This window comes from Malassezia pachydermatis (assembly GCF_001278385.1).
Source record: "Malassezia pachydermatis strain CBS 1879 chromosome Unknown scaffold11, whole genome shotgun sequence".
Lineage (NCBI taxonomy): Eukaryota > Fungi > Basidiomycota > Malasseziomycetes > Malasseziales > Malasseziaceae > Malassezia > Malassezia pachydermatis.
In genome coordinates, this window is record NW_017253148.1 from 120,144 (window position 1) to 146,891 (window position 26,748).

General features: G+C 58.3%; 22 protein-coding genes across 22 annotated transcripts; 11 read left to right on the top strand and 11 right to left on the bottom strand.

The window, feature by feature from the left end:
• Positions 1-24: 24 nt before the first annotated feature.
• Malapachy_2867 (nadp-dependent l-serine l-allo-threonine dehydrogenase) lies at positions 25-1,097 on the bottom strand (the record flags this gene model as incomplete). Its single annotated transcript, XM_018137353.1, has 2 exons — positions 25-70; positions 100-1,097. The coding sequence occupies 2 exons, from the start codon at positions 1,095-1,097 to the stop codon at positions 25-27; spliced, it is 1,044 nt and encodes a 347-aa protein (XP_017990199.1).
• Positions 1,098-1,304: 207 nt separating this feature from the next.
• Positions 1,305-2,051, top strand: Malapachy_2848 (hypothetical protein; the record flags this gene model as incomplete). The annotated part of the gene is made up of 1 exon (XM_018137334.1): positions 1,305-2,051. One exon carries the CDS (start codon positions 1,305-1,307, stop codon positions 2,049-2,051), a length of 747 nt encoding a protein of 248 aa, XP_017990183.1.
• A 21-nt stretch (positions 2,052-2,072) lies between these two features.
• On the bottom strand, positions 2,073-3,419 carry Malapachy_2863 (hypothetical protein; the record flags this gene model as incomplete). Its single annotated transcript, XM_018137349.1, has 1 exon — positions 2,073-3,419. One exon carries the CDS (start codon positions 3,417-3,419, stop codon positions 2,073-2,075), a length of 1,347 nt encoding a protein of 448 aa, XP_017990197.1.
• A 167-nt stretch (positions 3,420-3,586) lies between these two features.
• Positions 3,587-4,384, top strand: Malapachy_2845 (hypothetical protein; the record flags this gene model as incomplete). Its single annotated transcript, XM_018137331.1, has 1 exon — positions 3,587-4,384. One exon carries the CDS (start codon positions 3,587-3,589, stop codon positions 4,382-4,384), a length of 798 nt encoding a protein of 265 aa, XP_017990190.1.
• Positions 4,385-4,395: 11 nt separating this feature from the next.
• On the bottom strand, positions 4,396-6,101 carry Malapachy_2808 (methionyl-trna synthetase; the record flags this gene model as incomplete). The annotated part of the gene is made up of 3 exons (XM_018137294.1): positions 4,396-5,622; positions 5,648-5,734; positions 5,760-6,101. 3 exons carry the CDS (start codon positions 6,099-6,101, stop codon positions 4,396-4,398), a joined length of 1,656 nt encoding a protein of 551 aa, XP_017990224.1.
• A 173-nt stretch (positions 6,102-6,274) lies between these two features.
• On the bottom strand, positions 6,275-7,273 carry Malapachy_2869 (helix-loop-helix dna-binding domain-containing protein; the record flags this gene model as incomplete). Its single annotated transcript, XM_018137355.1, has 1 exon — positions 6,275-7,273. The coding sequence occupies one exon, from the start codon at positions 7,271-7,273 to the stop codon at positions 6,275-6,277; it is 999 nt and encodes a 332-aa protein (XP_017990156.1).
• A 185-nt stretch (positions 7,274-7,458) lies between these two features.
• Positions 7,459-7,730, top strand: Malapachy_2853 (hypothetical protein; the record flags this gene model as incomplete). Its single annotated transcript, XM_018137339.1, has 3 exons — positions 7,459-7,511; positions 7,540-7,618; positions 7,647-7,730. The coding sequence occupies 3 exons, from the start codon at positions 7,459-7,461 to the stop codon at positions 7,728-7,730; spliced, it is 216 nt and encodes a 71-aa protein (XP_017990208.1).
• A 23-nt stretch (positions 7,731-7,753) lies between these two features.
• Malapachy_2805 (2-dehydropantoate 2-reductase) lies at positions 7,754-8,761 on the bottom strand (the record flags this gene model as incomplete). The annotated part of the gene is made up of 1 exon (XM_018137291.1): positions 7,754-8,761. The coding sequence occupies one exon, from the start codon at positions 8,759-8,761 to the stop codon at positions 7,754-7,756; it is 1,008 nt and encodes a 335-aa protein (XP_017990149.1).
• Positions 8,762-8,931: 170 nt separating this feature from the next.
• Malapachy_2823 (aspartyl-trna cytoplasmic) lies at positions 8,932-11,832 on the bottom strand (the record flags this gene model as incomplete). Its single annotated transcript, XM_018137309.1, has 1 exon — positions 8,932-11,832. The coding sequence occupies one exon, from the start codon at positions 11,830-11,832 to the stop codon at positions 8,932-8,934; it is 2,901 nt and encodes a 966-aa protein (XP_017990161.1).
• A 159-nt stretch (positions 11,833-11,991) lies between these two features.
• Positions 11,992-12,564, top strand: Malapachy_2783 (vamp synaptobrevin-like protein; the record flags this gene model as incomplete). The annotated part of the gene is made up of 1 exon (XM_018137269.1): positions 11,992-12,564. The coding sequence occupies one exon, from the start codon at positions 11,992-11,994 to the stop codon at positions 12,562-12,564; it is 573 nt and encodes a 190-aa protein (XP_017990141.1).
• A 30-nt stretch (positions 12,565-12,594) lies between these two features.
• Malapachy_2864 (snf7-domain-containing protein) lies at positions 12,595-13,954 on the bottom strand (the record flags this gene model as incomplete). Its single annotated transcript, XM_018137350.1, has 2 exons — positions 12,595-13,455; positions 13,481-13,954. The coding sequence occupies 2 exons, from the start codon at positions 13,952-13,954 to the stop codon at positions 12,595-12,597; spliced, it is 1,335 nt and encodes a 444-aa protein (XP_017990146.1).
• Positions 13,955-14,030: 76 nt separating this feature from the next.
• Positions 14,031-16,178, top strand: Malapachy_2788 (pre-mrna splicing factor; the record flags this gene model as incomplete). The annotated part of the gene is made up of 6 exons (XM_018137274.1): positions 14,031-14,064; positions 14,091-14,267; positions 14,294-14,618; positions 14,646-15,519; positions 15,547-16,109; positions 16,136-16,178. The coding sequence occupies 6 exons, from the start codon at positions 14,031-14,033 to the stop codon at positions 16,176-16,178; spliced, it is 2,016 nt and encodes a 671-aa protein (XP_017990125.1).
• A 9-nt stretch (positions 16,179-16,187) lies between these two features.
• Malapachy_2870 (hypothetical protein) lies at positions 16,188-17,190 on the bottom strand (the record flags this gene model as incomplete). Its single annotated transcript, XM_018137356.1, has 3 exons — positions 16,188-16,921; positions 16,948-17,106; positions 17,136-17,190. The coding sequence occupies 3 exons, from the start codon at positions 17,188-17,190 to the stop codon at positions 16,188-16,190; spliced, it is 948 nt and encodes a 315-aa protein (XP_017990160.1).
• A 119-nt stretch (positions 17,191-17,309) lies between these two features.
• On the top strand, positions 17,310-18,686 carry Malapachy_2840 (hypothetical protein; the record flags this gene model as incomplete). Its single annotated transcript, XM_018137326.1, has 2 exons — positions 17,310-17,348; positions 17,379-18,686. The coding sequence occupies 2 exons, from the start codon at positions 17,310-17,312 to the stop codon at positions 18,684-18,686; spliced, it is 1,347 nt and encodes a 448-aa protein (XP_017990169.1).
• Positions 18,687-18,713: 27 nt separating this feature from the next.
• Positions 18,714-19,233, bottom strand: Malapachy_2875 (dash complex subunit dad2; the record flags this gene model as incomplete). Its single annotated transcript, XM_018137361.1, has 3 exons — positions 18,714-18,874; positions 18,908-18,967; positions 18,996-19,233. 3 exons carry the CDS (start codon positions 19,231-19,233, stop codon positions 18,714-18,716), a joined length of 459 nt encoding a protein of 152 aa, XP_017990204.1.
• A 123-nt stretch (positions 19,234-19,356) lies between these two features.
• Malapachy_2850 (hypothetical protein) lies at positions 19,357-19,971 on the top strand (the record flags this gene model as incomplete). Its single annotated transcript, XM_018137336.1, has 1 exon — positions 19,357-19,971. The coding sequence occupies one exon, from the start codon at positions 19,357-19,359 to the stop codon at positions 19,969-19,971; it is 615 nt and encodes a 204-aa protein (XP_017990194.1).
• A 340-nt stretch (positions 19,972-20,311) lies between these two features.
• On the bottom strand, positions 20,312-20,546 carry Malapachy_2816 (ribosomal protein s30; the record flags this gene model as incomplete). The annotated part of the gene is made up of 2 exons (XM_018137302.1): positions 20,312-20,375; positions 20,419-20,546. The coding sequence occupies 2 exons, from the start codon at positions 20,544-20,546 to the stop codon at positions 20,312-20,314; spliced, it is 192 nt and encodes a 63-aa protein (XP_017990179.1).
• Positions 20,547-20,792: 246 nt separating this feature from the next.
• Positions 20,793-21,221, top strand: Malapachy_2785 (40s ribosomal protein s10; the record flags this gene model as incomplete). The annotated part of the gene is made up of 1 exon (XM_018137271.1): positions 20,793-21,221. The coding sequence occupies one exon, from the start codon at positions 20,793-20,795 to the stop codon at positions 21,219-21,221; it is 429 nt and encodes a 142-aa protein (XP_017990143.1).
• Positions 21,222-21,667: 446 nt separating this feature from the next.
• Malapachy_2796 (mrs11-subunit of the tim22-complex) lies at positions 21,668-22,026 on the top strand (the record flags this gene model as incomplete). The annotated part of the gene is made up of 3 exons (XM_018137282.1): positions 21,668-21,742; positions 21,771-21,886; positions 21,918-22,026. 3 exons carry the CDS (start codon positions 21,668-21,670, stop codon positions 22,024-22,026), a joined length of 300 nt encoding a protein of 99 aa, XP_017990207.1.
• Positions 22,027-22,470: 444 nt separating this feature from the next.
• Malapachy_2833 (acid protease) lies at positions 22,471-24,129 on the top strand (the record flags this gene model as incomplete). The annotated part of the gene is made up of 1 exon (XM_018137319.1): positions 22,471-24,129. One exon carries the CDS (start codon positions 22,471-22,473, stop codon positions 24,127-24,129), a length of 1,659 nt encoding a protein of 552 aa, XP_017990218.1.
• A 60-nt stretch (positions 24,130-24,189) lies between these two features.
• Positions 24,190-25,329, bottom strand: Malapachy_2815 (hypothetical protein; the record flags this gene model as incomplete). Its single annotated transcript, XM_018137301.1, has 1 exon — positions 24,190-25,329. One exon carries the CDS (start codon positions 25,327-25,329, stop codon positions 24,190-24,192), a length of 1,140 nt encoding a protein of 379 aa, XP_017990178.1.
• A 184-nt stretch (positions 25,330-25,513) lies between these two features.
• On the top strand, positions 25,514-26,704 carry Malapachy_2790 (sphingosine hydroxylase; the record flags this gene model as incomplete). The annotated part of the gene is made up of 1 exon (XM_018137276.1): positions 25,514-26,704. The coding sequence occupies one exon, from the start codon at positions 25,514-25,516 to the stop codon at positions 26,702-26,704; it is 1,191 nt and encodes a 396-aa protein (XP_017990210.1).
• Positions 26,705-26,748: the final 44 nt, after the last annotated feature.

A 26,748-nucleotide genomic window follows, 5' to 3' on the forward strand; every position in this document is an offset into this window, starting at 1 on the left:
ACCATATCCTGTGTATACCCTGAATTAATAATGGTACAATCGATGGGCAGCTCGCCCAGTGAGTGCGCGACTTCCTGTTAGCTTCTCTTTTCCACGTACGTAGTATCCAGCTGCGCCAGCAGCGAGGCCACAAACACATAGTGGGGCAGTACCATCATGCCCCATTGGCACGCATCGACACGGCTCAACGTCTTGCGCACCACATACGACACCTCCAAAGCCTTATCACGGTTATCACGCGGACCCGTGTTCGCATCCACCGCATACTTCGCCACGAACGAATTGCGGATGGGGCCTGGAGCCACTAGGAGGAAACGCACACGCGCACGGCGCTGGTTGGTGCCTGGCACGATCGTGCCAGCCTGCGACTCACACTCCAAGTCCATCGAACGCACGAGGAAGTGCTGCGACGACTTGGTCGCGCAGTACACAGCCCGTGTCGGCGCAGGAATCAGGCCTGCCACAGAGCCGATAGCAATCACGGCAGGGTGCTTCGACGTGGTTTGCAGGACGGGGATCAGCGCTGCCAGGACAATGGCCGTGCCTTTCAGGTTGCCCTCGTTGCTTTGGTCGACTGTCGCACCGATACTGTCCAGGCCTTCTTGTGTGGGATGCAAGGCGTTCGTCGCCGAGCCATTTGCGTTCACGTCGCATGGATCGACATTCGCCAGGCCCAGGATCGGCAGGATCGATGTGACGCCAAACACAACGTGCAGCGTATCCAAACCGCCCCACACGCGCATGATCTTCTCACGCAGGGCGATCACGTCGCGCGATTGTGTGAGCTGCGCAGCCACGACAAGAACTTCGGCATCTGGCGCTCGCTTTCCCTTGGTCGCCTCCAGCATGGCCCTACGAACCTCTTCCAAGGCCTCTTGACGGCGGCCCACAATCATAATACGGCGTGTGCCTCGTTCCAGGTATTGCTGGAGGAAATTGGCGCCCAGGCCATCCAGTGTCGAAGCGCCGAGAATCACGACACGTTCGTCGGCCGGTCGGACTACCTTGGGCCGGCTCTGTCGTCGGAGGGCATGGACGAGCAGGTGCACGGCCACCAGAGCCACCACCGCTGTGACAATCTTGCTCTTGGCGAACATAAAGAACCCTTGATCGAAGCCGGCTTCCAGGGGCCTTGCCGTGCGGGGTCAAGTGGTCAAGTGTGGAGCACGCGTTCGTAGAAGCCGGTGGTCGTGCGTGCCCTGGCGGCTGACTAAATGCACTTTTTGTCCCTAAAAAAAAGCAAGCGCTCGCTCAATTTGTCGTGGGCGCGGTACGATCGAACGCACGCCACGACGACCAACGTGATGGGCCGCTCCAACGATACCCCGACAGGGGGCTTTGAGCCGCCTGCCGGGTACTCGATGGCACACCTTGTACATGACTTGCCGATGGATGGAAAAGAATTGTGGGTCATCCGTCTGCCGGATGGCATCGATACCCAACAGCTGGACGGTGTGACTATGCCGCTGAGCATGCTAGAGCAAGAAGCGCCTGGTACCCTGGCCTCTATTACGGTCTCCGACGATGCTATGTACGATGTTCATGTCGCAGCACAGACCACGTCCGAACGTGCGGCTTCTGGTTCGTCGCAGCTGATTGATATGGCTGGGCCGTCACCCGGCGGCGTTTTTTTGGATCCCTCGTTCCTGAGCACATCGAAGAGTGCTGGTGTCGCCTCGGAAATGATTGGGATCACGGCACTGGTACCACAAGACGATGGATCGCTCTCTATGATGCCCATTACTCGCCGGCTATTTTTGGCACGGCAGGCCCCGCCATCCAAGCGTCGCACAGAGATCTCCACGGCGCCGCCTCCGAAACATACCCAGCCATGGGATCGTTTGAAAGGTTCCTTCCGTCCTACAGGCTCGATTCGCCCATCCTCTTCCTCCTCCTCCTCCTCTCAAGCTATGGCTGTGGACGAGGCTGACACCACGGCATCGCATAGCAAAAAGAAGAGCAGCAAGTCTTCGAAGGATACCGACAAAGCCGAGAAGAAGCGCAAGAAGCATACGAATGATGAACCAGCCAAGAAAAAACAGAAACAGTAGAATGATATGCTATAGACATGCCTATTCCTCGTCATCTAGGAATTCCTCAGGATCGACTGTGCCCAGTTCCTCGGCGATATCTGCCATCTCTTCGTCGTCATCGATGTCCTCTTCCTCCTTGATCTCCTCCTCCTCGATCTCCTCGTCGTCGATTTCCTCGTCGTCGATTTCCTCGTCGTCGTCTTCGTCCATATCTTCATACTCAATCACGACGAGGCCCGAGGCTAGGACGTAGACGATCGGGCCGATCAATGCCGTAGCGAGCCACAACCACCGACCATACCGCAGGGTAGGAGCCAGGGGTTTCGCGTCTGTCGCCTCAGATGACGGCGTGGATCGGGTCAACCACGAGGGGGTGAGACTCTCCCGCAACGACGACCATGTCGGCCAAGTCCACGCCGGCGGCTGGATATCCACGTCGCTGCGGAAGGCCCACGTACGCTGCTCTTTACCCCATAACAGCGCGTGCATACGCTCCGTATGTGCGACCAACGAAGGAAACTCTTCGCGGAGCAGCGCAGGGAGCACATCAATGGGCCATGTCGCATACAGTAAAGGCGCCAGGAGCGAGTACAGACGTGCATCGACAGACGACGGCGTCGACGTATGCGCAATATAGTCTTGATCCAAGTATACACACACGGCATGGCAAACGCCACGAGCTCGCGACGCCAACCGCGAACGTTCCCACTGCTCACGGACGTCGGAGGCGAGGCTCGGGTTCGCTGCAAATCCCGTGCGCGGCAAGTGTGAGACGGGATCGCGTGCTTGCGGCAAGCCTGCCGACATGTTCCAGCGCTGGGCTTCCAGCATTTCTTCGCGCTCCCAGGAGCCGCCAGCGCCCCACAAACGAATGTGCGGACTCTCAAGCCGGGCTTGTACAGCCGCACGGAGACGCCGTGGCAAAGACGAGGGCCATCGTGAGCGTGTACGTACAATCGCTGGACATGTGACCTTTTGGAAGTTGGGTGGCAAGCTAAACATGGTATGCAGGACCAAGTCACTTAGGACGTCGTCCAGGAGGGCATGAATCGCCTGCGCTTGCGCTGCGCTCTGTGCATCACGAAGCAGCTCTCGATCGAGGGAAGTATGTTCGCGCAAGTACGTGCGAATCTCCACAGGGGTGGATGCGAGTGTATCTGCGACTTGCTGTGGCGCCTTCTCATCGCCAGCGCCGCCGGACTGGATGGTGTACAGCGATGGCACGGCATCGGTATGGAACCAGGACGATGGCGCAGCAGTGTGGGCCTCTGGTACGTCCGCCAGCTGCACAAGGGCTATGGCGTACAGCGACGCTGGGTCGAGGGACGGCAGCGCCGCTGTACCGCCCCAGGCACTGACGGCCAACGGCGGAGGGGCAGTGGGCATCTCGAGCAAGACGATGATGTCAGGGTGACCGTGGCCTTTTCCCTGAGTTGGCGTGTCTCCATATTATTGGCCACATATAAACTTACGTGCGCATAGGACCGTCGGTGGCCTGGGCGTGCGCAGGCACCGCCAAGGCGTCTTGTTCTCCTGCGGTCATCTCGAGCACGATGTCTACCGAGCACCGAGCGAGTTTCCAGATCACGGACATTGATGATGATGGTGTGCCACCGGAGCTAGAGGAAGCCGAGTCGCGCGAGATAGCGAAGCAGGAGTCTGATACGCCCGTGCGTCACTTGCGCATTGACTGGCCCAGCGCTTCGATCAAAGGCCGCTATGCGATCGGTGCTAGTGTCCCGGATATGCGGCCCCCTCTGTACGATATGCCGAGCCACAAGGATATGGCTGAGAATGCTTCTTCAGCTGTGTTCCTGACCAAGTCCAGCCCTATCAATGCCACCGTGCATGTGCTACATGGCCAGGGCCAATCGGCGACCCAAGCTCTCAAGACCATGCCACCACCGGAGCCGGTGAACCATTTGCAGCTCCTCAAGACGGTCCGCAACAATACCGTCTTGATCGAAGGACGCTCGTCGCGCAATTCCGTATGCCTGCACGTGCCTGCGTACGTGGGCCGTCGACCGCTGCACATCAAGGCGCATACACAAACTGGCAACGTCACGGTGATTCTCCCACACTCCTTCAATGGCGTAATTCAGTGGCATGTTGAGACGGGCACCTTCCACATGTCGCCCAACGCGGCCTCGCATTGCCAACGCTTGGACTCGCACCAGAGCAAGCGGCATGGCACCGCCAAGTTTGTGGTCGACCCAGACCTGCCGGCCTGGATGACTGCACATGGTCGACGAGGCGATATCTGTGAACTCTATGCCAACACAGGCCGCTTGTACGTGTGCATGAGCGGCGAGAAAAAGCCATCTGGCGCACAGGGTTGTGTTATTTGCTAACGACGTCTCTTTTATGCCGAGCTACGGGGAAACAGCGGTGCGATCTTCTCTGTCGCACGCCGGAGCGGTACCTGAGCTTGCAGCGTTGACAGCGAAGACCATGTCCGCTGCGTCTCTGGTACTTGAAGGACATCCAGCAGTGTCTTCATCGCCTCGGGCATCACGGGCTCCAACAGGCATCCACACACACGCAATACTTCCATTGCGAGGAACACACATCGGTGCACAGCTTCCGTGGATGTCGTCGCAGCCCACGGGGCCGTATGTTGCACATGTTCGTTCGCCAGCCCAATCACATAGAACGCGGCATTGACCGCCTTAGACAATTCCCATTGCCGCTTATGCGTATCGAAAACGTCGGGCAGCGCTTGCAGCGCGTCCACCAACGTGCGATCGTCGTCAGTCCATGCAGGCTGCGGGAGCATCGCGCCTTCGCTTGCAAGTCGCGTTTGGATTTTCGGCGCCATGACCCTGGACAAGAGATTGCCCAGCTGACCCTGCAAAAACTTGCGCTTGTGCTCCTCCAGAAGCGCTGGCGCATAGTCCGCATCCGTCCCGATGTTGCCTCCGATGCGCATGAGATAGTACCGGATTGTATCGATGCCATACTTGTCGATAGCCTCAAACGGATTCACAGAGTTGCCTTTCGACTTGGACATCTTCATCTTGTTCACTGTCCAGTGCGAATGCGCGACAATGGTACGGGGCACCGGCAGGCCCACTGCCATAAGAAGCGCAGGCCAGTAGATCGTGTGGAATCGCACAATGTCTTTGCCGACGACATGCACGTCGGCCGGCCAGCCGTACGGCGTGGATGGATAGCCTAGCGCCGTGATATAGTTGACGAGCGCATCGACCCACACATACATCGTATGCGCGTCGTCGTTCGGTACAGGAATTCCCCAATGCAATCGGCTGCGTGGCCGCGACACGGACAAGTCACTCAGACCCGCACGGACTTCCGCTAGAATGTGCTCGTACATCGACGCAGGCTGAATCGCCTCTGGATTCGCTTCGAGCCAGGCCAGGAGCGGCTGCTGGAATGCCGAGAGCCGGAATTTGTAGTTCACTTCCGTCATCCACTCGACACGCTGTCCAGACTCGATGGACTCATAGTACGTCTCCGAGTCACTCAAGACTTCACGCACTTGCGATGCAGGGTAGAACGCCTCATCAGATACAGCATACCATCCTTCATGATGTCCTTGGTATAAATAGCCGCGTTCTTGTAGAATAGACTAGCATAAGTAGACGTATACGTACCCAGAAATGCTGGACGGCCTGGGTATGATCCGCGTCGGTCGTACGGATAAACCGAGTGCATTCAATGCGCCCAGCTTGGTTCAGTGCCTAAGGTAAGCATATGCGTACGTACACGAAACCGCTCGCTCACACGGTCACATAGAGCGCGTGGCTCGATGTTTTGCGCCTCGGCTACACGCTGGATCTTCATACCATGCTCATCTGTGCCGGTCGTCAGGCGTGGCTCGATAGTCCCTTCGCCGCGCGGGCCTAGGGGAGACCATCCATCGTACCGAAGCTTGGCATATCGACGCAAGACATCCGCCATAATGCTCGAATGTAGATGGCCAATGTGCGGCTCTGCATTCACATAGTAGATCGGCGTCGTGACATAGTATGGCTTGGATGTGGTTGCGTACGTACGTGCACACAACCTCGCTCCACGCACGAGGTCAGCAACTCGAGGCCATGCCATGCTGCCTCCCCCTTCGTCTCAGGCGGCGTAAAGCCAACCCTCGCACCCACGCGAACGACCTGTTCTTCGCTTGCACCTCCACATTCACACGTCCTTCATTATCAACCTACGTAGTATTATTATTATATTAGTGCCTCTGTACATTCGCCACGCGTCTGCCCCCACCTTTGTGTTCATGGCTTGCCCTTGAGATGCAAATCCTGTTGTGAAAGGGACCTGGCATGGTGGTGACTGTGGTGGTGGTGGTGGTGTGCATGTCGATGGTATCCATGCCGGCCCATGGCAGTGTAAGCATGCGCCTTTTCCTGCGCGCCAAGAGCAGGTCCCTCCCATGAGGCAGGAGGGCGGCTTGGTGTCCCGCACCATGGTGTAGCCTCGCGTGGCATGCAGGAAGGCGGGGAGCCATGCGACGTGAGCGGCGGCGGAAGTGGCGGCGCTGGCGCTGGCGCTGCGTACATAGGTGGCTCGTAGTACATATGCATATGACACGCACGTGCATGCCAGGGTATCCATGGCCGCCAAGAACGGCACCACATATCATGATGGTGATGGTGGTGGTGGGGATGTGCATGCATCGGGCCACCCGCCTTACTCTCCTCCTTTGTCGGTGTCGACGCACGGGGCATCGCACCTCCTTCGCACTCGTCGTCATGACACAGTTCTTGCTTGCCAAGCTCTGGCGACGTTTCGGCTGTTTCCTCCGACTTCACTTCAGAACTCTCACTTGTGCCGGGGCTACCACGCGCACACTGCGCCTTGTCTGGATGCACGGCGAGGCAATGCGCATCGTCATCACGCTCAGCGGTGATGGGCAGCTTGGGATCACAGCTACACTGCGCCTCGTACGCTTTGAGCTTCGCACGAAGCTCCATCACATAATCGACCGTATGAGAGATAATACACAGCTTTTCCAGGACCATATCGGACGCAATCCGTTCACTCATTTCGGACTCCCCCATAGGCGCTGCGGCATTCTTCTTCTGTAGGTACTCGCGTGCCTTTTCGCGGCAGGCCGGCACTGTGTTTTGCAGACAAACGAGCCGATCATTGATCTTCTCACGGCGGCGGCGCTCGATGATTGAGTGATCTGTCTTGCGGTGCAAGGTACGAGATGTCCGCGAACGCTTGGCAGGGCGGGTAGGCTCCTCGTCCTCTTCAGGTTCGAGCTCCATCCGAGTCGCATGGCGACGAGGTCGTCCGCTGGCGTACGCACACGAACTCATGGCAGCAGGGCTACGGGGCCGAGGTTGGCCCCGGCTCCGTTTTTATTAGGGTACGTGCATGGCAGTACCTTCCCAGTGATGTCCAGGCAGATCCGTTGCACGAGAGGACTTTCTGGGCATCTTTAGTCATCCACATGGGGCCGCACCGTCTGTCGCTTGCCACCACACCGTTGTTCGGAGGCGGATAGTACGTGTGTCACGCGCACTGACCCAAGTATCATGTCGGGTCGTCAGGGAGGTAAATTGAAGCCGCTGAAGCAGCCGAAGAAGTCGCAGAAGGATCTCGACGAAGACGTACGTACTCTATGTGCTTACCATGCAGGACTTGGCCTTCAAGCAGAAGCAAAAAGAAGAGGCTGCTGCCAAGAAGGCAGCCATTGAGAAGCTCAAGGGCAAGAAGAAGTAACATGGTGTCTATGTAGAGCAAGGCTACGTGTGCTTCTCACGTTGCTCCTGCGCACTGCGCAGTAGGGCGTACATACTCTGCAGACGTGGCATCGAGGCGCCATGCTTCTCGCCAATCCGGATAGCATTGCCGATGATAGCATCCAATTCCAACGCACGTCCTGCCTCCCAATCCTGGACCATGCTCGAGCGACTACCAACGTTGCGCTCGGTGCTGCGTAGAATCGCCTCAGGAGTCGCAAACTTGTCCGGCAGGGGCTGTCCAAAGATCTTGGGCGCGGCATCAAGGACTTCGTGCATGCATGCCTCAATGTGCGCACGCAGACGCGGGTCCTGTACCATGTCCGCATTCCCACGGTTGCCAGCCAGGACACCCGACACGTTCATCGAGGCATTGATGCACAGTTTGTGCCAGCGGACCATTTGCAGGCCCAGCGCATCGTACGCCTCGGCATCGCGGATCCCGCCGCGCGTGAATAGATCGACCAAGTCCTGCACGCCTGCCCGGGCGCGCGTGTAAAGTTCATGCTTCTCTGGTGTATCGGTGCTCCCCTGCAAATCGGTGTAGGGCCCCAAACTGATACGTGTCCAGCGGTACTGCACCACACAAGAAGGCTGCGTGAGGGCCAAGCTTGCCACTGTCACTGCGCTCACAATTGGAGTGCGTGGGAAGTAGGTACGGTACGGCGCCTCAATTTCCACGCCATTTTGAATCAAGACAATGGTCGTGGATGGCTGCACCACTGGCGCAATGAACTTCGCCACATTTGAGTCCATAGACAATGCCTTGGTCGCTACCACCACGTAGTCCCACGTCGTGTCCTTTGCCGCCTCCGTGGAGGGGAACACAAAGTCCGGCTGGAAATGGTAGTTGCCGAAACTGTGCGTCTCCAAGTTCACACCCTCATCATGCACAGCCTGGTAGTTGGAGCGGCATACCAAGCCAACCTTGGCATGTGTTCGATCCAATTTGCTCGCATAGAAGCACCCCACAGCGCCTGCACCGACCACGAGGATGTGTTTCGTCGTCATGGTGCACCGAGAGAGAGGCGTGCGGAGGCCGCGTACGCCCCACCTCCACCCCATGTGGGGTCGCAGGCCCTGCCGCTGCCGCTGCCGCTGTTGCCACCGCGGCCGATGTGGAGCCCATTCATGGCGAGGTCCACAAACGACAGGCGTATACATGTACAGCTACGAAGGGACTATTCACGGAAGAATTCAATCAGATCGCGGACGGCCAGCATCGTCATACCGCCCTTCGGGTAGCAAATATAAGTGGGGTCACGGACTGTGCCGAGCTTCTCACGGAAATCGGACTTGTTCTGCAGATGGGACCGGTCGGCCACACTGTTGTACACGCGGGAGAGCATCTTGAAGGCAATGCCGCTCAGGCCATGAACAGCCTCGACTTTCGATGCCGCAGCGGTACCGAACGTGATCGGGTTCGAGCCGGCCATATCAAGCGCATGTAGGATGGTCATTTCAATTGCACCGTTGGGCGCGTTGGGGAAGCTGATGGCCCACTTCACCTGGTAGCCATTCGACGGCGCCAGCTGCGCAAACACGACCATACAGCACACCTTCTTGTTCTCGTCGCGGGCTAAATAGTAGGCGCGGTGCTCTTCGTCGACCCACGGACGCACATCCGTCAAGTGCACTTGCATACCCTTGCGGTTGCGCTGCCACTCCTGGATACGCGCGTCGCACTCCTTCTTCACGTCCTCCGGCACCGTCTGGTGGAACGCCACTTCCTGAATCGACACACCCACCTTGTTCGCATGGCGGATCTTGCGCTGGATTTCGTGATCGTTCTTGGCAGGGTTACGACGCACGTCCTTGATACGCTGGTCCGCCGTACACGTCAGCGTGCACCAGCCATGACGACCACCCAGGATGCCTTCTACCGACTCACTGACCATGAGCCAGATCGGCTTGCCTTGCAGCTCAAGACGGCAGAATTCCAGGAACTTGCTAATGACATTCTCGTACTGCGAGTGGTCACACAGCGGGTTGCCGACCACGAGAATGTTGTGCTTGCGCTTGGTGTAGCCCACCGCCGCACCTGTGTCGGGATGACGCCAGACCTTGATACGGTCGTCGAGCCAGGACGTGTTGGTCGAGTCACCGTAGTTCGCAATGAGGTGCTCCAACGGCTGCAGCTCCTTGGGTGGCGGCGGTGCGTTCTTGTTGCGCGACTGCAGCCACGGCGGCGGGTTGGTACCAGCGTCAGGATGACGCAGTTCCTGGTGCGCCTTCACGGCAAAGCTCTTCGGGTCACGGTAGAAGAGCGACGCAAGGCGAATGTCGTCTAGGTTCAGGTAGAGCATGACCAGGCGCTCTAAACCAATACCACAACCGGCATGCGGCGGCGCACCCAGACGGAAACCTTCCAGGTACTCTTCCAAGCCCGCCGAGTCGATGCCCATACGGCGGATGTTCTCTTCAAGCATTTCAGAGCGGTGGATACGCTGGCCACCAGTACAAATCTCCTGGCCACGCACAAAGATATCAAACGTGTTTGTACGGCGCTCATCCTTGGGATCGCACAGCGCATAGAAGGGACGCGCATTGCGGGGGAACTTGTCGAGCACATAGTAGTCGGTGCCATACTTCTCCTTGACCAGCTCACCGAGGCGAATCTCGGCCCGCGTGTGTAGATCTTCAAACTCGTCCGGCTCACTGCCGTCCTCTTCCCTGTAGCCTGCCTCCTTGAGCATACGAATACCCTCTGAAAAGTGCAGGACCAGCGTCTGGTCGAGCCATACGAGCTCTGGGACGTTGAAGTGTTTACGCACCTGCTGAATCGCGTCTTGGCACTCGTTGTGGAGCACCTTGAAAATGTGCTTCAGCATGCCATCAATCACCGAGAGCGCATCGTAGTAGTGGTTGATCTCCATCTCGATATCCAAGCCTGTGTACTCTGTCATGTGACGCGGTGTATTGGAGTTCTCCGCACGGAACACTGGGCCAATCTCAAAGACGCGCCGCATGTCTGACGCAATGCACATCTGCTTGTACAACTGCGGGCTCTGCGCAAGGAACGCGGAGCGGCCAAAGTAGTTCACTTGGAACACGCTGGCGCCCGATTCCGACGCGCCGCCCTGCAGCTTCGGCGTGTGGATCTCCGTAAAGTCACGCGCATTCAAAAAGTTGCGGAACTCGCGGCAGATGACCGACTGAATCTTGAACGTTGCCTGCATCGTGGGCGTACGTAAGTCAATCAACCGGTTTGTCAGACGTGTACGCTGCGTGATAATGAGCGATTGCGTACCATGCTGCACCGAGCTACGCTGCGACGCTTGGTCGGGCTCCACCTCGGCGGAAGCTTGGTCGCTTGCCGCGTCGTCCAAGTCCTGATGCTCCTCTAGGCGGCTGTTCACAGAGCGTTCTGCGGCGTAGACTGTGAACGGAAGCGACTCGGTGATTTCCGACACAACGTGCACATGCGTCAGTTTCAGTTCCAAGTGCGTAATGTCACAACCAGAGATCACTTCCACCGGCTTTTGCATCACACCACGCACAAACAGAAGCGTCTCGACTGGCAAACGCATCACCCAGTGCATCATGTGTGGTGTGATACCCGTGCCACGCTCGGTCAGCACAGCCTGCATGGTAATGCCATGCTCACGAAGCACCACAAATGCCAAGTGCGCGCTCATATTACGCATGGCATGAATGCGCACACGGAACGACCAGTGCGAGCCAACGCATGCCTCCATCACCTCCGGGTCCGATATGGCGAGGCTGTTGAGTTTACGCACATCGTCCAAATGCTTCCATTCCTTGGGCTCGGTATGGTAAACATCCCACTGACCGTAGCGGGCCTTTTCCTCGCAAGACTCGATCTCCTCTGCCTTCTGCGCCGACATACGACGACGCATCTGAACTTCACGCTCGAACGCCCGCAGCACTTCATTCTTGCGTTCACGTTCTTCTTCCTTCGACGACGTCCCGATGGAGCTGTTCGACGAGTGCACAGACTCGCTACTGCGATCCGTTGAGCGCGATCGTGCAGGGAGAATTGCATCCAGAAGCCTCTGGTGCGGCAGGCGACGGCTCTCGAGTGTCTCGCTGGACCTGATGCTATCGGCTCCAGCTCCCATGTCGCCAAGATGCGTTTGGAATGAAGATCCACGGAGTGAAGGTTGACCACTGCATCATCACACGGGTCGCATCACGTGCTGACATGCAGGTGCCGGTGTCCTTGAGCTGGATGCAGAGCGACGTCATGGCTTTGGCGCTCCACTCTGTGCCACGTCGTGATGATTGTGCTGGCCCTTGTCGCCCAGGGCAGTGAGGTACTTGCCGAGGCGCATGAACCGGAGCATGATCGATTTCTGACGGCCTCCGAGGCCATCCTGGCGAAAATCGACCCTGCTACGTCGCGGCTGTCGTATGCCTACGAGCAGTGGCTGTTTCATTATATGGTCCACGATCACCTTGTATACTTGGCCGTCGCGGATGCCGACATGGGACGACGCATTCCGTTTGCCTTCCTAACCGAGCTCCAGAAGGCGTACGCCGAGGTGCCGTCCAGCGAGACCATTGCCTCGCTGCGCCACAAGTTCAATCAGGACCCGGAGGCGGATCCTATTCAGCGGGCCCAGGCCGAACTGGGTAGCGTCAAGGACGTGATTACCAAGAACGTGGAACAGATCCTCACGCGTGGCGAGCAAATTGAGCTCCTCATGGACCGCACCGACTCGGCGGCCCACCAGAGCTTGGCGTTCCGTCGCCGCGCTGTGAGTCTCCGCCGCGACATGTGGTGGAGGAATATGCGCGTCCTTACATTGATGGGCGTTTGTGGATTGGTATGTACTGGACCTATATACTAACGGCGCCAAGTCCCTGTTGTTCTTTGTATATCATGCACTGTTTTCATAGACAAGCTCTTTGTGCGAGACACGCGTCGCGGATGCTGGCGTATGCTGTGGCGCCGACGGCAGCGTCGTCGCTGCTGGCTCCTGCGCCTGCGCCTGCTCCTGCGCCTGCTCCTGCTCCTGCTGCTTCTCGATCGTCAAGGCCTCCAGCTCGGCTGCGAGCTCGTCTTCGTCGATGTCGGTGGGCGGCGCAGCGGTGGTCATAGCCGTCTGTACGTCGTCCTGCATGGCGAGGGCGTCTGAGAGCGCGTCCATAGTCTTCTCGACGCGGTCCTGCTGCAGGGCCGGATCGGAGAGAATGGCACGCAGCGTCTTGGCCGACGTCTCGTACGTCTGCATGATCGCAGCGTCGCCCACGGCCTGCTCGAGCTTGACAAGCAGCTGCTGGACGGTTTGCAAGGCGCCTACGCGCTTGGTCAGCAGCTCTTCCATCTGTTTCTTCGTGCGCAAGTACGAGAGTGCGACGCTTTCCGGCTGCTTGGTCTGCACGGCGCGCTGGAGGGACGCGCGTGCGTTGTCCAAGCGCGATTCCAACGTGTCAATCTGCTGCGACAGTTGCTTTTGCGCCCGCTTCAGCTCCATGATGCCATGTTCCTGCTCGCCGATCGTCGGTGTGAACGTCGTGTGATGAATCCACTTTATCGTATCGTCCTGGCGGACCAGGGCCTTGGCATCGCGCTCCAAGTACGTGCATAAGAGGCGGATGTCCGTGGGTGTCCATGGGAGCACTTGGCCGTCGTGCGTCGTGAGCGTACGTATCTGCGCCTCCAGATCCGCCTGCGTCATGACCGCATCCACCAGACTCGTGGGCGTGGCGCATTGGGCCAAGTACAGATGCGCCGCGCGCTGCGTAAGTCTCTCTACGACGTACCTCGACATTGGCGCGAATGACCCAGTCGCCTACGATCTTCGGCCACGTAGCCTCGTCATCCTCTTCGTCCCGCGCTGTAAGCCATCGCCATGCGGGGCGCACGACGTAGGTACGCAAGGTCTGTGTCCATCCACGCGCGGCCGGCCGCGTAAGAAACTCGTTCACACGAACGTACTCGCCTTGCTGTGCGAGTGTGTCTACGACGATCGACAGGCATACCGGCCGTCCGATCTGCGGACTAGCCCACCGCGTCGACGTGTGGTCGTCCATGTGGGCTACGAGCACGCTCCCAGCGCCTTCCACGGCCTGCCAACTCGCCTCCGCGAGCGTATCGCGCCACCATGCCACGCGCGAGCGGAACGAGGCGGGATCGCTCGCTTGCGGCCCACTCAAGTCCGCATACATCGACGCAAGCACTTCATCGTCCTGCGCACCAGGCCGCGTTCGTGCAAACGATGCCAATGGCCCTGTCATCACCCCAGGGGGCCTACGGCGCGCAAAACGACGTGGCCGTGCGTGGTGGAGGTGGGACGCAGCTGCGACCACGACCATGGCCTTTTGGAAGCCAGGCGCGGAGCGCCCAGGTACGTGGCGCGACACTGACCTTTAGCGAGTGCCCTGGACCGCCCAGTGCAGGACGAGGTGGCGCTCGACCCCTCGTTGTACGTCACCGACACGAAGCGGACACAGCTCCCTGTGTACCGCTACCGCACATCGTTTCTGTACATGGTGGAGCGATACTCTGTGGTCGTCGTCGTCGGTCAGACGGGCAGTGGCAAGACGACACGTACGTGGGATGTTTCTTACCACCAGAACTGCCGCAGTACTTACTCGAAGCTGGGTGGGCCGCCGAGGCACAGCAGATCGTGTGCACACAGCCGCGACGCATCGCTGCGACCTCGGTCGCGGCCCGCGTCGCGCAAGAGACGGGCACGCGATTGGGCGACGACATCGGGTACGCGATCCGCTTTGACGAGTGTACGCACCCTACGCGCACACGTATCCGCTACACGACGCCTGGCATGCTGTTCCGCGAGTGCATGCAGGATCCGCTCCTGCAGCGGTACAGCGTGATTCTCATCGACGAGGCGCATGAGCGCGGCGCTTATACGGACCTACTTATGGCGCTCCTGAAAAAGTAGGTTTCATCGTACTTACACGCCAGAATCCGACGCAAACGCCCCGAGCTGCGTATTGTGCTGGCCAGTGCGACGGTCGATGCCGAGGCGCTGGCCACGTACTTTGATCCAGCTTTCGGTACGCCGCACGCCAACGCATCGATCCTCTCGATGGAGGCACCTTCGTACCCTGTCTCGTTGGCGTACACACGCGAGCCCGTGCCCAACTATGTCGACGCGGCGGTGCATACGGTATGGTCCCTGCATCTCTCTGAACCGAAAGGCGATATCCTCGTCTTCTTCCCCGGGCGCGACGATATCGAGACCGCGATGCAGGCGCTCGCCGACCGCGAAATCGAGGCGCCGGCAGGCGCTCTGCCGATGCATCTTGTGCCGCTGTACGCGGAGCTGGACGCGGACGCGCAGCGTGCCGTGTTCCTGCCTGCGCCGCGCGGCACACGCAAAGTCGTCTTGTCGACCAACGTGGCGGAGACCAGCTTGACGATCGATGGAATTCGCCTCGTCGTCGATACAGGGTATTCCAAGACGCGGTACATGGACACGCTCGTCACCATACCCACGTCGCAAGCCGCCGCACAACAGCGCGCTGGCCGCGCGGGGCGCACAGCGCCTGGCAAGTGTGTGCGTTTGTACCCCGAGTCGCAGTGGGCGCACCTCCCGCGCGCAGATACCCCCGAGCTGGTCCGTATCGACTTGGCCATGTACCTTCTCCAACTCAAGGCGCTGGGCATCGACAATCTGGCGCGCTTCGACTTTGTGCCGCCTGCGCCGCCTGCCGCGCACATGTGTCGAGCGCTCGCGTACTTGGCCAGCCTGGAAGCGATCGACGTGCAGGGCCATTTGACGTCGCTCGGCGAGCGCTTGGCCGAGGCGCCCTTGCCGCCGATGATGGCACGCTCGGTACGTCGTTTATGCCCCTAACCACAGCTCTTGTACGCCGCTCAGCATGGGTGTGCAGACGAAATGCTCAGTATCGCAGCGATGATGAGCGTCGCCTCGCCGTTTCGCACATCGTCGTCGCACGGCGATCTGCACGCGGACATTGCACGACGTGCATTTATCGCGGAAGAAGGCGACGCACTTACGCTGCTCAATGTGTACCAGGCCTTTGTCGGAGTAGGCCAAAGCTCCGCGGCGTGGGCATCGAAACACGCACTGCACTATGCGACGCTCAAACGCGCACAGGCCATTCGCACACAGCTCGCAAAGTACGTCACACTGCATTGGTCGTTGCCGCTCGCGTCCGCGTACGATGCGCGTCTCCTGCAGCAATGCTTGGCCGCCGGCTACTTTAAGAACGCCGCGCGGTACCAGCCCGATGGCACGTACCGTAGCGTAGAGGGCGTCACGTTGCATGTCCACCCCACATCGGTGCTCTTTGCACGCAAGCCGACGAGTGACTATGTCGTCTACGCCGACGTGCTGCACACGTCGCAGGCACACATGCGCGACGTGACGGCCGTCGAGGAGGCATGGCTACGTTCTTTGGCGTACGTATGCACGTTTCTCACCGCAGACCACATTATTACGAGACGCGTCTACGTCCTAGTATACAGTAGCGCCGTACCTTACACCTTCTCCCCATCGATCACCTCGTTGCGGAGCGCATGGACATGCGCTGCGCCGCTGAGCCCTTGCGCAAGGAACTGGCGCAAAACACGGAACCGCTTGGTACGTGTCGTGTACTGCCCCGCCAGGCTGCGTGTCGCGAGCGGGAGAATCGTCGTGCGATCGCGCGTCGCCGCCATGTGGATCGTCTGCAACACCTGCGCCATTTCGCGGTCCACATCCTGGTAGCTGGCATGCGCCATGTACATATCCATCGCATTTTCCGCGGCCTGCCGCGCCGACGGGGTATCGCGCTCCGCCGCGTCGCTTCGTCGGTCCTGGCCCGCCTTGCGTTTCTTGTCTTTCGCATGCGACGAGGCCTTCGCCGCGGCAATCGCACGCTCCTTCTCTTCGAGGCGCGCTACAAACGCAGGGTTCGTCGCTTTCTGCCACTCAAAAAGCAGCTCATCGTACGGCTTCGACCGGCCTTGGACATTGCGCTTGGCGCCCATACTGTGCGACTTGCACGTCAGCGAGCGTGAGCATGGCAGTCCCTTGTTGTTGATCACACCACACTGACGGTCCAAATTGATCGGGCCGCGGTTCTTCTTGCCACCCCCCATCTTGCGCCGGAGGGCCAGCGCAGCATTCGCGTCCGCGCCCATCCCCTGGCCGTCCGCCGCGCCACGCACATCTTTCAGGATCGTAGGCGACGTTCGTCCATCGGCAATATCGCGTGCCAACGCACAGTTTTCTGCGAGTCAATAAACCTGTACATACTGGTATGATAGGTATACGCTTCACGAAGCACGGGTTTCTGGCACGTCTCACACGCCACGACGTCCACCTCGTCGCTCAACGGAAATCCGCCAAACTCCGTCACATCCGTCTCGTCCACTTCCCACGGCGGCTTGGTGGTCGCGATCGGCGTCGTGGGGCCTAGCCACAGTCAGTCTCCATGTACATACGACTGTGTGTCTGCTCGACAATCGCGGCCCAGTCGAGTGCCGCGTCGTCGACCATGTCGTTCTTTTTCGTCGTGGAGGCTGTCCACACGCGGAGGTACGCAGCGTCGGTGGCCAGCGGCTGTCACGTGGGATCGCATCTGGCCGCCCTCCCTCGCACCTACCACCTCGCGCTGGATGGACGACGCCTCGGTGCACACCGCGGCTGCCTGGGTGGTACGTACGTGGTGTCTTACTTACCTGTAGCGCGATACCACGTCGCGCCTATGGGCCTGGGGACGTACGCAGGCTCACCAGCTCACCGAGTCCCTGAATGAATACGGCCCACCTACGGCCCTGGAACATGCACGATCGTACATCGCATCGTCGCTCGATCAGCTGCCGTCGTGGACCGCATCCACTACACCGCCACCACCCCCACCCCCATCGCGTCGTATCGATACGTGGATCGCTTCTCTCCCTGCAGCTTCCACCATGGGCTGGGCGCTGGGCGGTGCGACAGCTCTTGGTCTAGGCTACGTGTACGGCCCGCGCGTCTACACGGCGTGGACGCGGCCTAGGACACCGCCCCAAGGCGCTCTCACCACAGACGGAACACGTACCCAGGCCGTGATTGTGCTTGGCGCCGACTCGCCTCTCGGTCGTGCATTGGTCCTCTACTTGGCAGAACGTCGTTTGATTGTCTTGGCCTCTGTAGCGTCCGACGAAGCTCGTCACGAGCTCGAGCGCGACGTCCCAAGTTCCAGTCAGGGATACGTACGTGTGTTCTGCTTCGACGCAGGCACCGCCAACGAGAACGACGAGACGCAGTTCATTCACGCCCTCCATTCGACCCTCTGCTTGCGGTTCCCCCTCACGCAGACAGGCGATCCCTATTCACGGCCTGGTGCAACAATCGACGTGCTGGGCATGATCAATGTGCAAAGTCTTGCACGCAATGTCCCACAGACAGCACTCGATAGCGCTCTGCATCAGCATGTCACAGCGCCGCTACGCACGCTGCATCGGGCCTTCGGGCTCATGACGCACGCGCCCCACCGCATGCCGTCTACACACCGACCTGCTCTCTTTCTCTCGTTCATCTCGCGCTCAGATGCGCAAGTCACAAGGCCGGACCATGGCGCGGAGGCGCTGATTGCGAACGCCGTGCAAACGGGCATGGATGCGCTGCGTCGCGAATGGCAAGCGTCGTACGTATCCACACGGACGTCCCACTCAAAGGCCACGCCAGCGCTACGGCCCATTACCTTCACGACCTTGCAAGTGGACACCATGGCACCTACTACGTCGGTGCTCTCTACGACCGCAAACCTCCTCCTTTCGCCGCCCAAGACGGTGGCACGTACGTACAAACTGTACAGCCTCTCGTTCTGGCGACGCATCCTGTCACGGCTGTCGGATCTCGGTCTACTGCTCTTGCCCACGTCGTGGGTCGATATCATCGTCACGACCAACGCTCGCTTCACACGGTACCAACGCGAGGCATCGAAACGACGCCCCGCGTCCAAACATGATCCACCGCCACCATGCTTACGGCCAGGGTCGTGTTCCTAGATTATGGCTATAGTACAATGTTGTTCTTTAGGCATCCGCCGCCGACGTAGACGTAGGCGCTTGGATCGGAATACGCACCAACGTATCCGGCACTTGTCTCGTACCCATCGCTGACAAGGCTGAATCAGGCGGCTGTGCCTCGGCCTCGGCGGTGGACGTCGATGGTTCGTGGCTGGCGGCCATCGCGGCTGGGGCATCAGTGAGTGACCGTAGGTACGTACCTTGCGCAATTTGGATCGCGCGAAACACACCTTGCCAACTCGCCATGACAGAGGCAATCGCTACATGGTCAGTCAGCTTATCACGTACCTTGGCCACCACTGGCCAATGTATCTACACGCTCACTGAGATGGTGTAGTTCTTGCATAAGGTGTGCGGATTCAGCACGCAGTTGCTGCAAGGCCTGCAACTCTGTCTGCTTGGCTGCAATGCGTGCAGATGCTGAGCCTGAAACACCTCCTCCCGAAGGCGCCATCGACATGCGCGACCGCGACGCCGCTTGGAACGATGGCGGCGCCATGCTGGCACGGTGTGAGGGCCCTACCATACTCGGTCAACAAAAGGCAAGACCCACGCGCGTGTCATTGTGGAGCAGCGACGCGCCTTCGTACCTACCACGTGGGCTGCCCCTGCCTCCCTCCCTTTCCCTCTCGTTGACTTGGACGTCGCGATGGCCGTGGCGGCTGCTACACGCGGCGCCGCGTACGAAATGGCATGCTTACATACCCTAACACCCTGGCTTTCCATGCGCCTGCATCGGACTGGCGGCGCAGGCGATCGAGGGATCGACTTGCAAGGCTGGTGGGATGTGCCCCAGGTAGCACAGTCCACCTCTACCTGTGGCAGCGTACGTGTGTTGGTGCAGTGCAAAGCGGAAAAGAAGGCCATTGGGCCCTCTGTGGTACGGGAACTGGAAGGAACAACGTTCCGTGCTATTTGTGAGAATCAGGGGCGTGCGGCAGATCTAGCAACGTCCCTACCAGCCTCGTCGGTGACTACACCTGTGCTGGGCCTTTTGGCTAGTTTTTCAGGGTTTTCCAAGCAAGCCATTCTCCATGCGCGGTCCAGTCGCGTGCCTCTTTTGCTCCTGCACTTATGTACGCCGTCCCCCTCGATAGAGGAAACGGAGCGTCTCACATGCCGTGGGTTCGTATGGAACGATGCCCTCGCAGGCCCGCAAGGTCTATTGCGAGGCCGTTACGAGGCCGTATGGACGTCCACCTCGCCCACATCCTATACCCCCTCGCGCCTATCTCTCTACTGTGATGGCATTCGTGTAGCCTAATACCCCACGTCTCTTCCTTCATACCCCAGGCACACTCAGAATTTACACACAAACATAGACAAGCAAGTAATGCAAGTATTTTTTCATTGAGCCGAATCCAAGATAATGTCAGGCAATGAACTATGGCTCCGGAAAGAATCGCCAACGTAGCTTGGCATCTTGTGTATGATATTGCCACAGATACAGATCGTGCATCGTATCCAACATCCTTCCACAAACGCACGCTAGCGACCTAGCTCACCCGCTGGAAAAGAGACCAAGCTGATAAACTAGAAGATATACTCGGTGGATAGGCGCCCGACTCGCCAGTGCCACACTCATGTCGTATACATTTTCACGTTTACTTGTCCGCGTTCGAGTTCATGCGGCGCTTGCCACCCGGACCAGCCTGGACGTTCACGAAGCTGCCTATGTTAGTCGAAATGTTCTCCTACGCCGTGTACATACCGGCGGTTGTACAAAATGCGCTTCTTAGCACGACCCTTCGGAGTCTTGGGCTTCTCCTGCTTCTCCACCTTGGGAGTCTGCGACTTGACCTTACCGGCACGCGCGAGGGAACCGTGGACCTTACCCATCTTGCTAGTGTGCGTTAGTTTCTGTTCATGCCACAGCAGGACGACAGCCCCTCCTACCTACCTTCAAATGTGGTTGTACCGAAACAGTCTAGAGCGATTGCAAGGGGAAAAGGCCGCGCGACGCCCATAGGGTCACGTGGAATTACCAAAACTACTATGATCACGTGATTTGACGAAGAACGCGGACGGAGGAGGCGCCTCTACTGGCAGACCCGCCTGCGAGTTCACGCTTCCACAACCGTCGCCATGATCATTTCGAAGGAGAACCGTCGCACAATCTACACTGCGCTCTTCCAGGAGGGTGTGCTTGTGGCCCCGAAGAACTTCGAGATCAAGCACCCTAACCTCGATGTGCCGAACCTTGAGGTCGTGAAGGCTATGCAGTCGCTCACCTCGAAGGGCTTCGTGCACACTCGCTTCAGCTGGCAGTGGTACTACTACGTGCTCACTGATGAGGGTCTTGAGTACCTCCGTGAGTACCTGCACCTTCCTTCGGAGATTGTGCCGGCCACCCACAAGCGCCCGGCTCGTCCCCAGCGTGCCGTTGTCGGCGACCGTGAGGGCTTCCGTGGCAACCGCGGTGGTGACCGCGAGTACCGCCGCCGCGGTGACTTTGAGAAGAAGGGTGACGCCCCGAGCGGTGGTTTCCGCCCCCGCTTCGGCCGCCAGGAGTAAATCTTCTCCGCGGTCCGCATGGACCTGTATGGTGACGCGTGGGTGTGACCCTATCGTCCCTCTAGGTTTTGCTGGACGCACGCTTTGTTTTTGACAGGTAGCGCTCTGGTGAAACTGACACCCTATGGTTGGCACGCGAATCTTATTTTTCCTTTTCGTCGCGTCGAGCTGGCGCTCTTAGCCATCATCGGGTCCAAAAATACCTTTATTATAGATGAATCTATTGCCATTCCTGTGCAGTTCATACATGTTGATGTGCGTCGCGACCCTTTTTATCTAGATACGTTAGTACGCATCCAGCCGCGCTGGATCCGCGGTGTCGACACGACCGCGAGGCCGTGGGAGAGCGGCTGGCTGACTGGCTTGGGAAGATGATTAGTCATCGACGCACTGCTCGTTGCGATGGGCCGGCGAGGCCTGCGAATGTTCACGTAGGAATCGCCACGATGGGTCTTTTTGGTGGTAGCTCAAGCCCTGCGCCAGCTGCATCGTCGGCCCAGCTGGAGGCAGCTACAGCTGAAGTGTGTATATGGAGTGCTAACGTTTTAGCTTGACATGATTACCGATGTGTTTAACCGTCTTGTCGAGGCATGCCATGCCAAGTGCATTAGCCCTCGTTACGCTGAGCCTGATCTGAACAAGGGCGAGAGCGTGTGCATTGATCGGTATGTATCCTTTTTCTATTCTTACATCCAGCTGCGTGAGCAAGTTCTTCGCTGTGAACGCCAAGGTCGGTGAGCAGATGCAGGCTATGGGCCAAGCGGCAGGCGCGTCTGGCGCTGCCGGTGGCAAGCTGTTCGGCTAAAGAGTATATCTAGATGGGCCTCGAAGTATTCATTTCATCTCGTAGCATCCTTTGATAGCGCTGGTAGCGCTCATGCATGGGAGCTATGCCAAGCCCTTTTTGCCTGCGCAAACACATGTCGTCTGCCTAACCGTATTCAATTTTGCGCTATAGGAAGCCCTTGTCAGGCCGTAGCAAAACGAAGGCTGTGCCTTGTCTTGGCATAATGTCGTTGTTGGTGGGGCTATCTGACACCAGCCCCATGCCTAGACCTCTGGGTGTCGAGCGTCACATCTTTCAACGGTGGCACGTTGCATCTGATGAGGTCAGCGGGGGCGGAGAATCCCACTGGACGCCCACCAAATTTGACCCTGCGTCGAATCACGCTTAAGCATCAGGGGGTGGGCTATGCGCCCTGCCATCAAAAAAGATATAACTCCGCTATTCGCTTCTTTCATCGCATCCATGATCCCACGTTCTTCAGCCCTTGCGATTGTTGTTCTGGGATACGTGGCGGGTGCTCAGGCCGCTCCTACAGGTACGACAACCTACGCGGAAGCCCTACCGACGCCCACCCGTGATGCTACCAGCTTCAAGGTGCCCATCCATGTGAACAAAGAGGCGCTGCACCCACGCAATCAGCGCATGACCATGGAAGAGTTGGATCAGTGGCTGAGTCGTGAGCATGAGATGCTGCGGATTAAGTACACACATCCTGACGACCGCAATGCGTCTTGGCATGAGAAGCGTCAGCAGGTAGGTCTTGGCGACTTTGGTACCGACAGCTACTACTTTGCGCCGATCGGTATTGGTACGCCGTTGGAGACGATGAATGTCGTCCTGGACACGGGCTCTGCGGACTTTTGGCTAGCAGATGCACAGTGTGGCGTGCAGGACAACTGTGACACCGACATGCCTAAATACGACGCTTCGGTGAGCAAGACCTACCGAAGCAGCAACACGCCGTTCCAAGTGCAGTATGGCTCTGGCGCTGTCCGCGGCACACTGGCTACTGAGTTTGTATCATTAGCTGGCTACAATGTTTCTTCGGTGACGTTCGGTCAAGCGAGCCACCTGGCGCAAGGCACGATCAATGCTCCCGCCTCGGGTATTATGGGCATGGGCTTTGACTCATTGTCGACGACTGGTACTATGCCATTCTGGCAGATCTTGGCCGAGCGCCAGAAACTGCATGACTACGTGTTTACGTTCCAACTCCGGAACAACATGGACAATGTTAACCACAACAATATGGTGAACCCTGGTGGTGTATTTACGCTGGGTGTGTTGGACTCGCAGCAGTATTCGGGCGACATTACATGGACGCCTTTGTCCAAAGGCTTTGGTCCCAACGGCCTTGGCTATTGGGCATTGGATATCCAGGAGATGCGTGTGAACAACCAGGTCGTGCAGCTGGACCAGTACAATGTGGCGGCGATCGACACGGGTACGACGTTGATTGGTGGTCCACCGAAGGTGGTCCAGGAAATTTACCGCATGATCCCTGGCGCACGTCCGTACCAGGGCAACAGCTACTTTACCATTCCCTGCAGTGGCGACTTTACGGTGGACTTGACGTTTGGCGGTAGGAAGTGGTCATTAAAGAGCTCGGATTTGATCATTGCACCTGTGTCTTCGTCACAATGCCTTAGTGCCATCTTTGTGAGCCCCACAGGCTCGCCACGTATGCCGACGTGGATCATTGGTGACTCGTTCCTGAAGACCGTGTTCTCTGCGTTTGGCTCTGCCCCTGCCAACATTGGCTTTGCCAACTTGCCGTCAGGTGGTGCCCAGGCCATGTCGCTTACGTCGGTTGCGATGAACAGCGGACGTGGTAGCGGCAATGCTGCTTCGAGCTCTGACGGTCTTCCGCTAGGCGACGGTGGCCAAGGCGGTGGTGGTGGTGGCGATGGTGGCGGCTTGTTCTCCTACAATTCGCCACAGCAAAACACCGATCAGTCGTGGAAGACAGCGTCGGTTGATGTCCCCAACAATATCCAGCCTTTAAGTGCCGAAGTCAGTGGCGGTGACGGGAGTATGTTTGGCAACGGCGTGTCGCGCGCATGGCCATCGATCCCTGTGTATGTGGGTATGGCACTGGCTACGTTGGCGTGGCTTTTGTAATGTGTAGCAAGTAGGAAAAGTATATAGCAAAGGGTTGTGTATCTGATTGATATCTAAGTCTTATAAATCGGTATGCGACGGAACCCCCCAGAGTTGGTCGATGACACGTCGTTGCTCGTCGTTCAGCTCCGGAAGCACCACGACAAAGTCGACAAACAAGTCGCCATGCTCTTGCCCACCCGCTGCCTCACGTTCGTCGTAGGGAATCGGCATCCCTTCCTCAGGTATGCGCATGACGTAGCCAGGCTGCGTCACAGACGAACGCACGACAGGCACTTTGTGGCCATCGTAGTGAGTAATAAAGTGGTCAAAGCCAAGGAGGGCATCGCGAAGCGATAACAGAATCGTATAATACAAATGGTGCCCCACGCGGCGGAAATCGCCTGTCTTTGGCGTAGAATGGACACGCACGACCACATCGCCCGCATCTACATCGGGACTTTGATCGGACATGCCTTCAAACACATACTCGGCCCCTTCCTTCGCACCCGGCTCGATTTCCACCTCAATCTCCGTCGTATCCGCCAAGACTTTTTCGCCACGGCACTTGCTGCATACCTTGGCAATCGTACGTCCAGCGCCATGACAGTGTGGGCACGTCACTTGCATATTCGTCACAAAGCCCGGCATTAGCTGCTGCCGAATCACTTGCGAGCCTGAGCCCTGGCACTGGGAACACGTATGAATGTGCGCCGAGGAATGCGCGCCGGATCCGAAACAGGCTGGGCACACGACATAGCGGCTGTGCGACATGGTAAACGAGCGGCCCATATACAGGTCGCTCAGGGACACATCCGCCTGGTACGTCTTACTTGGGCCTTTGGGCGTCTGATCGGACGCTGCGCCGCCACCAAAGAACTGACGGAACACATCAAAGGGGTCCCCTGAATGGCCATTGTCTTTTTGGGCCTGCCGCTGCTTGGCCGCATCCGCACCATACCGATCGTAGATCGAGCGCAACTCCTTGTCAGAGAGCGTCTGGTATGCCTCGGTGACTTCCATAAACTCTTCCGCCTTGTCAGGATGCTTGTCGGGGTGCATATGACGCGCCAGCTTGCGGTACGCCGACTTGATCTCACGCTCCGAGGCGCGGCGGCCGATCCCCAGCACCTCATAGTAGTCACGGGCCGCACACACCAAAGGCAAAATACATACTATGAGTGCCACAGCAAGGACGTAGATAGATGCACGACCTATCATCCCTGAGGGTGCGCTGCACAACGACGAGGCGAGAACAGAGGGGCAGACGACGTCACGGCTCGGCCGTCGTCTGCCTCCACGTCGAGCGATCGACCCACTAGGTGGAGGTGGGCTTCACGTGCTCTCCACGAGACGTATGATTTCTGGCCAGTGTGGCTGACAGACACACCACAGCATCCCAACCATGTCGGGCCTTGGGATGAAGACGCCGTGGGTGAGTGGCGAAGAGCTGGATACCTATGTGAAGACCACTCTTCCGTTCTACTACAATGACAAGCCGCGCTTTCTGGACGCGTTCTCGGACAAGGCACTAGCTCTCGCGTTGCCTGTGCTCATTTACTGGAGCGCCTCGATGTTTTACCATGCGCTCGATGTACACCGTCCTGCCTGGTCGGAGAAGTACCGTATGCATACGCCAGATGAGCTGAAGAAGAAGAACCGTGTGAGCAAGGAACGTGTTATTTTGATGGTCATTTTGCAGCATGCGATTCAGACCTTTTTGGGCATCGTCATCATGTATGATACGCCCGCCAACCGTTTCCACCGTATGGATGTCAACCCAGAGAAGGACATTGCAAGGATTCTGGCGTGGGTACGTGTGCTGCACGACTACGTTGATATTCGTGACGTAGTCCTGGTCCGTGCTGCGATTGCGCTGTACTGGTGGGGCATTCCGTGGCTGCAATTCTGGTTCGCATGCTTTGTGATGGATGCATGGGAGTACCTGCTGCATCGCACCATGCACGAGGTCCGCTTCTTGTACCGCATGCTACACTCGCATCACCACCGCTTGTATGTGCCCTATGCGTTTGGCGCGCTGTACAACCACCCGCTGGAAGGTATGCTCCTCGATACGTTCGGGGCCGAGATTGCACGTGTGGTGAGTTTCATGACGCTGCGTCAGACGATTGTCTTCTTCACGATCTCTACGTTCAAGACGGTGTGTGACCACTGTGGGTATGCGTTCCCGTGGTACTACAACCCTATCCAAGCCCTCTTCCCGAACAATGCAGAGTACCACGACGTGCACCATCAAAGCCAAGGCCTGCGCTTCAACTACTCGCAGCCCTACTTTGTGCACTTTGACACGATCTTCGGCACACGCGTCGACCCAGCCGACTTCCGTGACATGCTCGCGAAGAAGGGCCTCAAGTTCGAAAAGGCCGCGGCGATCAAGGCAGAGGTCGATGCCCAAGCTGCGCCGGACAAGACGGAGCCGGACTTGGACGATCGCTCCTGCATCGAAAATGCGCGTGGGCCAGTCGCTGCACCGCGCCCCAAGCTCTTGTCGGTATACACAACGGCTAGTATTTGGTCCGTCTTCCTATTTACTGGTATTCTTGTTGTCCCGGTGCTTTCATATTCAATGATGTAGATTAGGCAGGAAAAGGAGGGTATCTCAAAAAGGTACGAAACACC